We start from the raw sequence: 11,615 nt of genomic DNA, 5'->3' as shown, positions 1-11,615 counted from the left end.
TAAATATAGTACTAAATAGCCTGGGAAAAAATAAGTACCCCTACTGTGTAGGGTACACTGGCTTAACCTTTCCCCTCCACAAAATTTGGCGATATAAATTAAAAGCCTTAATTTTTAAATTATTTTTCCCAGTATTCTAGGAAATATGCATAGTTGTATAGATGTGTTCAGTTACACAGGAAGGAAATTTGAAAGGATGTAAAACATACAGTGGTCATTTGAATGATGAAATTAATATTAAGTAGTATTTTAATTTTTATAATTGACGTCTATAACTTTTATAAGAAAAAACTGAAAATGAGTAGGCACACTTTTTAATCTTAAGAGAAAAGGGAAGAGTAATATGCTGAGTATAAATCAGTGCATCATCTCTGGACAACATATAGTATGTACACTGTACCTATATAAGATATTCCCTTTGGTTCTCTCAATTTTCATTTTAGGAGTTTACATTGAGGAAATAATGAGATCCAGACTGCCTGGGTTTGAATCCCAGCTCCACCGCTTACTAACTTTGTGACTTGGAGTGAGTTACTTAACCTTTCTGTGCCTTACATTGCTCATTGATAAAATAATTATAATCATAACCTACCGCCTAGGATTCTTGTGAAGACTAAATGAGTTAATACATGCAAAACGCTTAGAGCCAGGCCTAGCACATAGGACGCACCCAATAAATGGAAGTAGTGATTTGACTTTGACATTGTTATTTCTATAAATATACATGATAGGTGCTGCTCTAAGGAAGTTTTTGTCAGCATTGTATGATAAGGAAACTTTAGAGACAATGTGATATGACCCTATGTATATAATATACTTGCAATACACAAATAGACACACATAAATCATATACATCATGTATCTTATATAAGCATAAACATATATTCTGTGTGTATATAAAAATAAATACATATATACATAAATATGGAAAAGATACACCAAAATTGAAAAGTAGTTACTTCAGGTTGGTAGGATTAGAAATGAGTATGTTTTCTGTTTTTGTTTATCTGCATTTTCCAAAATCTATACAGCTAACACATATTACTTATAATTATTTTTTAAAAATTTAAATAAGTACAAGAACACTTATTTGAGTATTTTGTAGAATACCACACTATTTTGAATATAACAACAATATATATTTTGAATATAACAACAATAAGGTGTTGGGACAAAAAGTTGCTATATCTATAAGGAGGAATTCACAGAGCCATTAAAAATTAATATCACTGCCAAAGAAAATACTCATTGTTGATTTTTAAAAAGCTATTTCTAAGCATAATATACAGCAAGACCCTAATTTTATTTTACTCATATTTTTTGAAGGAAATATACTAAATATTAATATTAAAAGAGGTTTTCTCTAGGTGGTTGAGATTATGGCACTTTTTATATTCTTTGTATCAGCCAAATTTTCAGTAGTAAACACAATTTTTTTATAGTTTTGCTTTTTAAAATAAAAGCCTTCTGTTTCTTCATCTATAAAACCAGTTTGGCTAATTATAACTTTCTCTCCCAAATCTCTGACCCCTCTGAAATCTTATCACTAACATACTTAGTGTTACCTTGTTGATACTCACTATTTTGATTTAAAGAATAGGACTTTCAGTTTCTGATTAATGTTTCTGTCTTTCTTATTTGTAGTAATGCCATAGTTTTTAGAATCTATTTCTGGTTTATTTCTGCAGTTCATGTTCTTTGGTGGAACGAGAGTGCACATGGCCGAGCAGCTGGGAGACATCAGTCTCATGAGCATCCCAGAGTTGTGGCAGCTGGTAGGCTATTTCACTAAGCACAAGTTATTCTTAGAACAAATCTGATTTAGTCAATAACTTTATATACCTTCTTATGAATTTTTTTTCAGTTCGAGAAAGTGTAAATTACCTAGTGTCTCAGAAGAATATGCTTCTGATTCCTATATCATTTTCACTGTTGAAATAGTTTTCCACTGAAAATATGAAGCATCTCATGAACTGCCATAAGATGTGTCTGCTAATGGTTAGCATTTTTAAAGCCATCTCTGTCCATTGTCACTACCGCCACAGGAGAGTTCTGTTCATTTTCCCCTTGGCATTTCAGTATCTATTATACTTTAGAAATATGTAGTCGTCACTACTTCTTGATCTTGATTTTTCATTGGTTTCAGAATATCTCTTCTTCTCTATTTTAACAATATTTTGCTCTATAGCATTTCTTATATTCATATAATGATTTTACCTTTCTGTGACTGACAATATCTTTAAATTATTTATACACAGTGTCTATCTTTTAATCATGTCTGCGTTATCTGAGATTTTTAAAACATTTTTGCCCAGTAAAGTTTATTTTGTGATATCAAATGGAATTCAGAAGAATATTATATCAAATATATTTCTTTACCTTGGGAAAGTACAGTATAACCTGTGTCACCTGTTTTAATTATGGTTTTCACATTAATTACTTGTAACTTTCACTTGGAAAATAATTTTTTAAAAACTTCAGAAGACTTGTTTTATATGCTGAAATGTGTTTACAGTTTTATTAATTTTTGTTCATTTTGGATCACTATTTAACGAAGATCCTTGGGACATCTATTTGTTTTAAGGAGATCTTTATGTTTATGGAAATGCTTGCCCTAATAAAAGCCTACATAGCCATTTTGGTTTTTTCTTAATTTGCATTTTATATTTATATTATCATATCTGGAGCTTTTACTGTGTTACTATAGGATGGTGACACAGTAATAATTTACCAACTTTATTGTAAACGTTATGTTATATCAAGAAAATAGCATGATAGTAATCCCAGAAGGAAGGTTTCTTCAGTACCACCACAGATACGCTAGGGTTTTCCTTGAAACACCTTTAATTTCCATTTTAGTTGTATACCTCTGCTTTCTAAAACTAGGTTTGGTATTTCCAAGCTCTTTTGATAGTCTATATTTTACATTTCTAAGACATATTATAAATTTATAGCTGTATTATTTTACATTTCTAAAACATACTGTAGTCTATATTTATAGTTATATTATTTTACATTTCTAAAACATATAGTAAATTATGAATTAGTTGTCTAAAGGGAATTTGGAAAACAAGGTACAGTGTGTTAGGCTCCTGATAGAAGAAATGTCTAAAGGATTAAAAAACAAACAAAAAGTCAGAAGGGAAAGGTGAGATGGTGCTCAGGTGCAGCCTATACTATCAACAGGCAAGAAAAGAATCCAAATAGAAGTTTTGTAATCCAGCTATTGTTGTGTTTTCTGTTTCCCTTCAAAGCAAAACTCTCTGTAGAGTTGTGTATACTCACCATCTTCCCTTCCTTACCTCTTATTCTTCCCTGAAACCAATCTAGATAGGCCTGCAGCTTTGCCAGTCTGCTGAAATGATTCTTCTGAAGGTCACCAAGGATCTTTGTTACCAAAATCAATGGTCTTCTGCCGCCTTTACCTTGCTCATCTTCTCAGCCATGTTGGACACAATCGACCACTTCTTACCTTCCCAAATACACTTGATTCTGAGCTTTAATATATGGCATCTTACTCTTAGATTTCCCTCCTCCCAACTGGCCAGTCCCTTTTTTTTCTTTGCTGGTGTGTCTTCTAAATGTGGGTAGCGTCTCAGGCCTCAAGAATATTCTCTCTCTTCCCTCTCTCTAGGTAAGCTCATTCAGTCCAAAGGCTTAAGTACCATATATGTGCCGACGATTCACCCATTTTTATCTTTTTTCCCGTCCTTGCCTCTGAGCTGCAGACTGAAATACTAACTGCCTTTTGAACACAACCATCTACCTAGTCTGGGTCACAAGTTAGAAGTCAGCTTGATATCTCTCTTTCCCTCATCCCCTTTGCAGCCCATCAGCAAGTCCTGTTGGCTGTATCTCTAAAATAGATCCTCAGCGTTACAATTCCTTCCTATGTCTGTTGCTACCATCCTGGCCCAATCTACTATCCTCTCCTACTTAGCCCCGCTACAGTCCTTTCTCCCCATATAATCAGCAAAGTTCTTTCTGAAGCATAGATCAAGCCACTTCCTTGTTTAAAACTCTCCAGCAGCTCCTTATTGAACTAAGAATAAAATCCAGGTACCTTACACTGGACTACAAGGCTCCACAAGTTCTGGTTCCTGCCATCTCGGATTCCATTGCCTACAACTCCAGAGACACTGGAGTTCTCTCCTTGCTCCCCAACTTGCCAAGATTTTCCCACTTGGGGCTTTGGCACCGAGTGTTCTTTCTTCCAGGAACATTCTTCCTACCCACCTTCAAATGTTGGCTCCTGTTCATTTTATTCACATCTGAGCTCATATGTCACTCCGCAGAGGCCTGACACCTCTCCGTGCTTATTGTTACTGTGTTGTATTTTCTTCTTAGCACTTAGTGCTGTCTGAATTTATTATATTTCTTTACCCACACATCTGTTGTGAATATGAATATAACTTCTCCATTGAAATTCAAGTTCATTAGAGCAGGAATTCGGCCTTCTTCAACACTGTATCCCCAGAACCTAGAAGAGTATCTGGCGCTTGAGAGAGTTCAAGAAGTATTTGTTACATTATTGCATAATGATGCCAAACTGATTTTATAAGGACGATTTTAACTGATACCCAACTTCACCGCAAGAACCCTCTGCCAGTTACTAGCTGTCTCTTTGAACAGTTCCTTATTCTCTGAGTCAATTTACTCACATGTCAAATGGTACTACTTACCTCATATGGCAGGTTCTGAGGATTAAATAAAATACCTGACAACACAGTTAAACCCCTGAAAAAGGTAGCTAATCTTCTCAAGCTTTTTCTTATTCAATGTATGCATTAGCATTCCAAAGTTTCCAGAGTTTTTTTGAACCTGTAAATGTTTATACAGGCTTTTTTCCTAGATAGAAGAATGTTTTGGTCAAGACTCATGAGTAACATATTATCTTAACTAACTGCCTTTTATTTTTCAGTATTTTTTTTTCTCTCCCTCAATTGTCGTTTTTCACAAACACAATTTTCTGTCATTTCCTTAAAGTGGCTATAATGTGAACTTCAAGGGGGAGAGACATACTTGTGATGCTGATGCTGGGCAGTCAACCAGGCTCAGTCGCAAAGCCACAATCCTCCCGCCCGCAAAGTTCAGATCCACACCTTAGCAAAGGACTGCTCACTACACGTCACGGCCATCAAGAGGTCACAAGCAGAGCCACGACTCCACTGTGCTGCCTGAGAGGGCCTGTTTGACAGGGCTTCTTCAAGGACCGAGATTAGCAGTCAGTCTCAGAAACAATGCTTGTGAGCTATGACAAATGCACCCACATATCATAGCACTACATAATCTTGGGTGCAGACTGCACAGCACTTCTTACAGAAGAAAGCCAAGGCCCCTCCAACATTAGTATCGTTTCTCCTCCCACGTTTGCCTATTTTCCTGCATGCTCACTCTTGCCAGCACCTTGCGGGTACACCTGCCATACTGTGTCCTTGTATTTTGGTTGAATAAACAAAAGAGCACTGAAGGCTGCCTTTGAGCTTCCTCAGTGCCAAATGAAGTAATGAGGTTTTTATTAAATGGCTTAGCTACAGAGTATTTGCAGAGATCTCTACAGCTTCATCATCATTAAGCAAAATAAGTTTATCTAAAACCTCATAAACTTAGTATCAGTTACTACCAAAACTGAACCATGAAAGTGCGAAACACCCTTTATTTTCAAGTAGTCCCCTCGATTTTCTTTTGTGATTAACAGGACATTTAGCTTTTTCTAAATTTCTACTTTTGGTCCAAGCGCCTTCCCTTCTATAAGCAGACATTTCTTACTTCTGTAATGACTTTATAAGCTCCAACAGTAGGTGGCGCTATGAATGCACGAAAATAAATAAGTACAGACCACAACAGAACTGTCACAGGTTTATTTCGTGACTTATTACAACATAGAAATATGCCTTTTTAATACTTCATATAAAGTTATTGACAATACAAAATTTTTTTCTTTTTTTTCTTTTAATGAAAATGATTTAACTTAGAAATCTATTGTGAAACTTTTGTCTAGTTTTGCAATTCTCAGATATTCCAGTGCAAAAATAGATCCCATTACAGACAGCATAAAGTGCTTGGAATGAAGGGCCAATGATAAAGAAAAAGCACAAAAACATAGCTTCATCGTAGGGTATAAGACGGGAGAACAGAATACTTAAACCTTATGGAAGGTTAAACATTCTATAAAAAGGGATGCAACAATTCTGAAGAGAATTAGAACAACATGACTATAGCACTATATTATTACTAGTAAATAGTAACAAGGGTAGAAATTAATATCTCAGCGTCAAAGTGGTTCAAGATAATATGACACATGGCTCTTTGGAAAAAATTTTTACCTGATATATACAACCACGAGAAGAAAACAGACACATCCCTTTAGTCAATGATTAGTATACAGTGAATGTTGTGCAACATTTAATAGTCACAATGCATATGCCTTCAGTACAGATATTGAAATACAGTAGTTTGAGGTTTGGTTATTTGTTTTTTAACAATGACCTATGCTGGGCGTTTACCTATAGAGGGCTTTGTTATTGTTTTCTTTTGTATTTTTCATATTCACAGTTAATAAGGTTTAAGGTGTCTAAAAGAAGCAAAAGCCGAAATCTTTAAACACTTTTGAAAATTTCTGAAACTCACATGGTTACATTTCCACAGGGATTATATAGAAATTTTACCTGACTGAGCAGAGAGTTGTAAAAATTTCTACTATAATTAGGCTTACACAGAAAAATTTAAAAGACTGCTGTTTGGATAGTCTAAAAGGTAACAATATTAATGAAGTAGATGGGTAGCTGTAGACTTTTTCTAGCTTAAGAGAACCTTTAAATCTATATTGAAATGTTGCATTTTTTTAAAAGTAGTTCACAGTGTCTTTTGATATTTTAAAACATGGCCTTGAAGTAATCAAATAAAGGAGCTACTCATGGTTTTAATATAATACAGAATTAGAACATGATTCTAGTGAAATGGGAAAACAGAAGCTTGATTTTGAAAAATATTGAACAAGGAGAAACAATTATTCTATAAATTTTATATCATTAAAGATAGCATAAAATATGAGCTCATGCCAATAGTTATTGGAAAAATGCCTCCATTGCTTGCTTATCATTTTAGAAAATATCGGCATTCATTTCTTTTTTTTTTTTTTTAAAGATTTTTTGATGTGGGCCATTTTTAAGTCTTTATTGAATTTGTTACAATATTGCTTCTGTTTTATGTTTTGGTTTTTTGTCCGTGAGGCCTGTGGGATCTTGGCTCCCCAACCAGGGATCGAACCTGCACCCCCTGCATTGGAAGGTAAAGTCTTAACCACTGGACCACCAGGGAAGTCCCCTAAAGGTCATTTTCTTTTTCCAAGCAACAAGTTGCATGATAACATACAGTAAATTTTAAAAGAAAAAATACAGATTTGGATAGATCTGAAATCTTGTACCTTTAGAGTTAATATCTAAATTTTTTTTAAAGGAGAAGACATTAGTAATGATATTGAAAGATGACTTTACCAAATAGTATTTCTCTCATAATTTTGTTGCCTCAAGACAGATGACATTAAGCATTAGTGCAATATTATTTTTAACAAGTATTTACTGACTAAAAAAATTAAACTGGGTTAGAAAAGTCTGAGATAATCTTCACGTGGGGGCATTTGCTGTTTTCTGGGTTTTTTTTTGTTTGTTTTTTTCATGATAGGTTAGTGATTGAAGAGATGACAAATCTGAGATTGTCAGAATGGGGTATCTGAGATTTTCAAAGTCAATTATTCGAAGGTACTAAATGCCATAAGCACAGTTTTATGTTATTCAACAAGCTTTGAAGCCAGCCGTCTTCTCTGTGAAAGTATTCGTTATATAGTCTTGTGATCCTTATGACATTTAAACTTTCTTGGCTTTTGCATTGTTGCTATTTTCAAAAAGTGGGCTGCCCAATATTCTTTCAGTGGGTTCCCACAACCACAACAAAACCTGTGTTTGTAAACCAGTTAGCTGACAAACATGGCACAGGAAATCTACTGAGACTTAATATCTCCTCACCGCATCCATCCATACTCAGTTATAACATACACTCAAAAAATACTTGATTAATGCACTGATACTAAAAGTATTCTAAACGATCTTAAAGAAACTTAAATACAATGTTGTCATGAGATCTTGGCCATCACACTGTTTTCTAGTCACTAGGCATTAGATGATCCATTCGCAAACTTACATGAAAAAATAAAGCTAGCGCGGCAGTGTGGCCATACTCCTCTGTGCCACAGGGTTCTACAAAGAGGCCATTCTAACATTTCAGAAGTCACTGACAGAACTTACAATTCCAAATAACATTAAAAGTACAAAGATTTTTCTCAAAATACAACTCCATCTTTTCATATTCTAGATTAATCCAAAAAGCCAGAAATAATACTATGCTTGTATCAAGCAACAAGATCTTGAGATGCACTGTACCGTGTTAGCAGACAATCAGGACAAATGGACACAGGCCTCCCTTGGTTTGAACGCGTCATCCTCTTCATCCCATGCCCTGGCTTCCACAGCCTGCGGCCCCAACAATGCGGTTGCTGATTCTTTGCTTCTTAACCAGGATCTAAGCATACTTAAAGAGTCCCAGAGAGATAGCCTCGGAGACTCATGGTTCCAAGCAAGGATAACAATGAAACCAAGTCTCACTCTTGCATGTTACCATGCAATTTGCATGTTGCAATTTGCATGTCACCACCATCAGAGCAGCTCATCAAAGAGGGAATCAAAGCAGGACTTTGCCCACACATGGAACCATTTTGTCACCCGATATTTGATGATGTCAACAGACTCTGAGTAGAGCAGCTTTCACAAAAGTGTGTATGACACACCATGGTGCTTCGGGCTTTCTGAGCAACTTGGCATTGGTAATTCCGGTGCACTCATTGCCGGCACTGGCTGTGTCACCGGGAAACCAGTCTCCTGGCTTGGCACGGCTTAATGAATGAGGATGCCTTTTGATTTTGATAAACAATCACTGGCCATGATTACTTGATGAATTATTGTTGCAACCCCAGTTAGAATACAAAGGAACAAAAAAGTATGTCAAACCCATATGTCCACTGGGTTCCATACTAGAGTTTCACATAAGTATAAGGTAATAAACTAAATTCAAGTCTTTCTCACTCGAGAACCATACGAGACATAGGCTACAAAGGCACTGCCCTTGTAATGGAATTTTGTTTTCATTGCATTGAATTGCATTGCATTGAATAGTATCAGTACAGTATCCAGTTTACCTCTTCCCACAAAATCTTCCAGCTCTTCCATATGGAACACTTCACATAGTGCAAAGGAAGGTCTAGTTCCTCCTTTCTTCTAGCCACCCTGTATGAACAGGATTCTTCATACATAACTTTCTTTCACTTTCTCGTCCTGCAGAAAAGATGTGAGAAGTGCAACATCCACTACTGTCTGGTTTTTGTGTAATGACAGGTCCTTTAAGTGGTCATCATCACTTTGGTCCTTGGCAAAGTTTACAAATACCTGTCAAAATAAAGGTGGACTTTATAAATAGCTCTAACTTGCTCTCTTTATTCTAGTTGCATTTTTCCCCACGTGAAAATTAGAGAATACGAGATTGAATAAATAGATTAACTAGAAAATTTTGTGTGGGAGGGAGAGGGGAATACTTGACAAAGCATTAACCTAAAAAAACTCACCTTCTATTATTGCCCCCCAAATCACCAACTGCTCGATCATCTATTTACTTTGACTCATACAGGCCTGATTAAAGGGAGGAGGGTTGAAAACTAACATTTACTGAACACCTACTAAGTGCCAGGATCTATTTGATACCTGATGTTTTCTAATTTAAATGGGATAAGGCACCTGGCATAATACCTGCCCATGGCAGATACTCAATAAAAAACTGCAGTTTTTATGATTATTATGACAATTTATTCTCACATGAACCCTGTGAAGTTGGTAGTATCATCTCCCTTTGCAGGTTCAGGGAGGTTAGGTAAAAAGCATAACTAGTAGTAGTAGATCAGGAGTTCATGCTCAGCTCATCTATACTGTGCTATAGGGCCCACAATGGGCAGTGGGTGGAGAAGCGGCAGGAAGCCTCACCCTGAAAAGGAAACCTGTTTTTGACACTCTGAGCTTACTTGGTCAAGTGTTGTCTGAGAGACAGAGTAGTCTTCTATGTGGAGTCGCTTTTTGCTCTGGGAAAGGATGCTGAAAATCCTGGCCAGGGAAGACAGTGAAGAGGGAAGCTGGTACTGCAGCATGTTCCGGTGCTTCTCCTTCAGCACGCTTCCCGGGAAGGCGAGTTCAAAGAACTCCTGGACAGGCTTCAGGTCAGGGTTGGACCCTGCTATTCGTACGACTATTGTATAACCATCTCCAAACCTGAAAGCAGGAAAAAGAAAGTCCAAATGGAAGACCCTCGGGAAACTTCTCAAAAGAATATTTAACTCTGAGAACCCCACTTGGGGCATGAAAGAGAGAGGTCCCTGCCAGACCCAGAAATAAGTTTCAGCGAGCAGGAACCAGTGGTCACGTACTGAATACCTATTCTATGTGAGCTGCCTTGCCGAGGGCTTTAGACATGACTTCACTTAATCCTCACCTAGACCTGTGAGGTCTGTCAGATGTTACAGAGAAATTGAAACTGAGAGTGTTAGTCACTTGCTCATGGTACGCAGCTCAGAAATGGTAGGGCCATGGTGTGGACCCAACTTGTGCTTGACTCTGAAGCCTGTGCTCTAACCTTACTGGCACATATAAATCTTCCCATTACAACTCTATAACAAAGCTAGAAAGTAGATATTCCTAGAACACTGCCCCTCAGAGAGGTTAAATAACTTGCCGAAGTGCATACAACCCATAAAAGGTAAAGACAGAATTTGCACGCAGCTCTGTTTGACTTCAAAGTCCTCATTCTTTCCACTATACCATCTTGTTCAGTTTATTTCCCTTTATTTTAGATCCACCATGTATACACCCACAAAAGAATAAATACACGATTTCTCAGTATATGGGATCCCAAAGAAACTATCTTTGTTACCTATTTTTCAGATGTTGGACACTGCCAAGACACCTGAACCGCCCATTGACCATAATTGCCATCCTAGTGCAAAGAGCTTCACATTCTTCCATACTGTGGGAAAACAGAATGAGGCTTAGTTTTAGAGAGATGCTCCTATAACCATCAGAACATCACCATGTCATTTGGCATTTCAGAGAAACAGATCCCCAGCTTCCTGGAGTGTAATTGCAGCCTGTTACAAATACATGAAGATGGAGGGAAAACGCTGTTCACTGCCATGCCGTTTATAATCGTGAAAAAAGTTGGAAATGATCCAAATGTCTATACAAAAGAGGAATGGTTAAATAAATTAGGGTATATCCTAATGGAATACTATTCACTAATAGCTACGAGAAATGATGACACATCTAAATTAACTGACTTGGAATAATGTTCTCAGTATTGTTAAGGGAAAAAGAACTTAGTATATATGCTAAAGCTTGCATTTTTGTTTGTAAAAAACATATACACTGTGTATAGATTTGCATAGGGAAACTCTGCAAAGATATATGGCCTGATGACAGTAATAGTTGTCTCCTAGTGATGCAATGTCAGGTGATCATAATTTT

General features: G+C 36.5%; 1 protein-coding gene across 3 annotated transcripts in view; it reads right to left on the bottom strand.

Annotated features, from left to right (window-relative positions):
* Positions 1 to 6,032: 6,032 nt before the first annotated feature.
* ABCA1 (ATP binding cassette subfamily A member 1) overlaps positions 6,033 to 11,615 on the bottom strand; it is a 137,044-nt gene continuing 131,461 nt past the window's right edge. For all 3 annotated transcript variants that reach the window (XM_082842123.1, XM_082842122.1, XM_082842124.1), the window contains exons 48-50: positions 11,026 to 11,118; positions 10,124 to 10,367; positions 6,033 to 9,497 (exon numbers count right to left, since the gene is read on the bottom strand). In XM_082842123.1, coding sequence (XP_082698249.1) covers positions 9,357 to 9,497; positions 10,124 to 10,367; positions 11,026 to 11,118 — 478 coding nt within the window. In that variant the 3' untranslated portion in view covers positions 6,033 to 9,356. The remainder of the gene's footprint in view (positions 9,498 to 10,123; positions 10,368 to 11,025; positions 11,119 to 11,615) is intronic.

This window comes from Leucopleurus acutus (genome assembly GCF_964270905.1).
Source record: "Leucopleurus acutus genome assembly, chromosome: 7".
Classification (NCBI taxonomy): domain Eukaryota; kingdom Metazoa; phylum Chordata; class Mammalia; order Artiodactyla; family Delphinidae; genus Leucopleurus; species Leucopleurus acutus.
This window is presented reverse-complemented; position numbering and strand designations above follow the sequence as displayed.